Source organism: Myotis davidii, unplaced genomic scaffold (assembly GCF_000327345.1).
Source record: "Myotis davidii unplaced genomic scaffold, ASM32734v1 scaffold77, whole genome shotgun sequence".
Taxonomy (NCBI): Eukaryota; Metazoa; Chordata; class Mammalia; order Chiroptera; family Vespertilionidae; genus Myotis; species Myotis davidii.
The window spans coordinates 4,391,047-4,394,308 of record NW_006289713.1 but is presented as its reverse complement, the minus strand read 5'-3'; the positions used below and the strand labels follow the sequence as shown (position 1 = coordinate 4,394,308).

Here is a 3,262-nt window from a genome sequence, read left to right as displayed (position 1 = left end):
GGTGGCCGGCCCTGGGACCCCTGCGCGCCCCGCCTGCCGCAGCTCTCCGAGGAGCTCCGACAAGTCCAAGAGCTTCAGCATAGAGAGCATCCTGGCGGGACGGCAGGGCCAGAAGCCGGCGGCAGGGGCCGAGCTCCTGGGGGGTGCCAAGCAGGATCCGGGCGGCTGTTTGGGGACCTCGCTGCTGGCCGCCTCCACTAGTCTCTGTCCGCCTTTCAACGCTTCGCTCATGCTGGACCCGCACGTCCAGGGCGGCTTCTACCAGCTCGGGATCCCTTTCCTCTCCTACTTCCCTCTGCAGCTCCCCGACGCCCTACTTCACTTCCAGTGAGGCGCCCAGCGGAGCCGCTTCCCCGCGGTCTGCCCCGGTCTGGGCTTCTCCCGGGCCACCGTGGCTCCCGCTGCTGGGGGAAGGAGTCTTAAAAAACAACAACAAACATCTTTTCCTCGCGGCGGTGTGGATCCTGGGAAGTGTCTCCAACTTATGCGCGCAGGTGTGTGTGTGGGGAGGGTGGGGGTGGGGGCGCTTCTTGGAGGGGACCTTCCCCGGACCTGGACGCCTTCGGATAATTTAAAAGATCCTGCCCCGCAGGGAGTTTGGGCATCTCAGACCTCCCACCGCGGGAGGAGAATTCCTTGACCTGAGGTCAGTTTAAAGGTGTGATCATCGGCCACCCACCACAGGTCCTGCGTGTCTGGGGCACAGGAAGGCCAGACACCCCAAAGGCAGGACAGCGGGAGGAAGAGTGGTGGCTACCCCTTGCCATTGCCAGCTCCATCGTCGCTGTGACTCAGGCCTGGGCTCCCACAGGTCTGGGTTTGTCGCTGAAGTCCAGTTGTGGGGACACCGAAGGTGACCCTGTTTTTCAGGTTCTTTGCCAGATCTAAGCCCTGGTGAGAGGATTCACAACCAATGTCCAGCTGGAAGATGAGGAACCACATTTTTATTTTAAATAGAGAAGTTTTTTCTCTCTCTCTCTCTTTTTTTCTTTCTAGACAGGAAAAGAAACATGTTCTATTCTTTGGCTAAACACTTGACTCTTTTTACTATAACAATTGCCCTGTGAAAACATTTATATTAACAACTGTTAAGGAAGCGCACTCTATATAATTTAGCATAGTCATTAGTCAACACACATGTTCTCCAGCGCACATTACCAACCATAGCAGTAGACTGATCTCTTTACTTTTGTTTTTAAGGGAGCAAAGATTTCAGGGGGGACCGGAAGTGGGTGAAGAGGAGGGAACACGTCGCAGACAACATAAGATTTCCTATTTTCATGTCTTCTTCAAGACCTAGGTTTAACTGCTTTTACATTTCCAGAATTGGGTAGTGAAGGGCTACCATCATCAAAAAAGCTGGGTGAACAAACACATGAAAAGCAGGCAAAGGGAGAGATGGGTTAGGGGCGGGAGGAGTAAGGGAATCTGCTGGTGGCCCCTCTTCTGGAACCAAAGAACATAAGGCATGCTGGGAGGATTCTTGTAGACATTCCCAGTCCACTGCGTCCCAGTCTGCAACGTGACCTCGTTCCTCCCTCCAACCCCTACCAAGCAGACCCAGAGCTGAAGCTAAATAAACCCATCATGGAGGCGACTGGAAGTCTGGTGGGAGGGATGGGTTGCAAGGCAGGGGTCTGCAGCAAAGATCTAGTTAAGAAAATTGAGATTTTTTTTTAAAGAAAATTGAGATTTTTACAGTCCAGTTCAGCTCGGGACTTTTGGAAAATGGACCTAGCCTCTGTGGTATCTCGCTTTGGGCTATCTTAGGAGTTTTGAAAGCCGATCTTCTGAACCAAGTTACTTTAATTTTATCTGATGTGGGATAGGCACAATATGTCATATGTTCTGGAGGTGGGCTGCGAAAGGTCTTCAAAATGACCTTTAGTTTCTAGGACTTATATAAAAATGAACACGAACTTTACATTAAGAGAGCCTATTGGCTAATATGTTGGAAAGGACATATAGGACAAGCCTGATAATTTAATAATTTGTGGGCACAGAGTTGACTGTCTGAGAATTCATCCTTAAAGCTATGTGCTACTGACTCATACATGTTTCCCTGGCGGCGTTCTACCCAGGCTGGTGGGAACACATTAGTGAGCTGCAGGGCACCCTTGCCGTTAGGACGTGGATGAGATTTCATTGCTGAGATCTAGGCTCACTGTGAATGATTTAAAATGTGGCAGAAGGGCTGCCCTTGGCTATTTTGTTATCCCAAAGCCTCAGCCTCTGTGAATAAAGTTTTTTTTTTTATTAACCTCTCAGTGACTGGCTCGGTGGATTACTGGGGGGAATAAACAAACAATGTAATAAGAAAGAGGAGACTGGGATTACATTTGGGAACTCGGTCAGCATCTCCGGGGCCTGAGAAGGAAACCCCAGGGCCAGTGCATACTGCCTGCATGTCAAAAGGTATAGGACATGGCCACTGTATAGGATGTGTTTTATATATTTTCCTTTTTTTGTGTTTGACTTTCTATCTTGTGTGTTTTGTTAATGTATGATGGCTGTCTTCTGGAGAAGCCAGCAATCTAATACTGCCATTTAAAAAGGATGGTATTTTAGAGTTACAGTTCTAAAAATATAATATAAACATTTTTATGTCACGGGGAGGAGGGGGAAAGGCAGAAATGTGCATCTGCTTTGTAAGGGGGGTTAGGCAAACATAAAGAGACATTCTGTTACCTCATCCCCACATTTGTCTGGCTTAGGGAAGCCAAGAGAAGTGGACAGTGGGGTCATTTTCTGTGGATTCTATACAGCTTTATGTGCTAGTGTATGTCTTCCTATTGAAGAGAAAGCGGGCTTTGGGTCTTAGTAATCCAAATAGCTTTTCTAATGTTCCAGACTTAATCATGGGCTTCAAATAATTAAAATATTTAGGGTAAACTGGAAGTAGCTGTCACTCACTCTACTCTTAGGCACTCTGAAGGTATGCCTCTGTGCTCTCATCTAAACAAGGGGTATGGGTTCTGTTTTCTGTAACTGACCTTAGGTTCAAGCCCTGATCTCTCTCTCTCTCTCTCTCTCTCTCTCACACACACACACACACACACACACACACATGCACACACACGCACATGCACACGCGCATGCACGCATATACTTGTGATCCTATGGGGGATATGCAGGCATGTGCACAATGATAAATAAATAATGTGTATGTATGTATATATGCACATACAAGTGTGCATGTGTGTGTATGTATGTTTATGTTTGGTGTATACAGATGCTCAGAAATTCATCTTTTTTGCATATA

At 47.9% G+C, this 3,262-nt stretch overlaps 1 protein-coding gene across 1 annotated transcript in view; it reads left to right on the top strand.

Annotated features, from left to right (window-relative positions):
* The window catches only part of LOC102762728 (forkhead box protein C2), a 13,565-nt gene extending 11,307 nt beyond the window's left edge, over window positions 1–2,258 (top strand). The window contains 1 exon segment of the mRNA XM_006762284.2: window positions 14–2,258. Within this exon segment, the coding sequence (XP_006762347.2) occupies window positions 14–331 (318 nt within the window). The 3' untranslated portion in view covers window positions 332–2,258.
* Window positions 2,259–3,262: the final 1,004 nt, after the last annotated feature.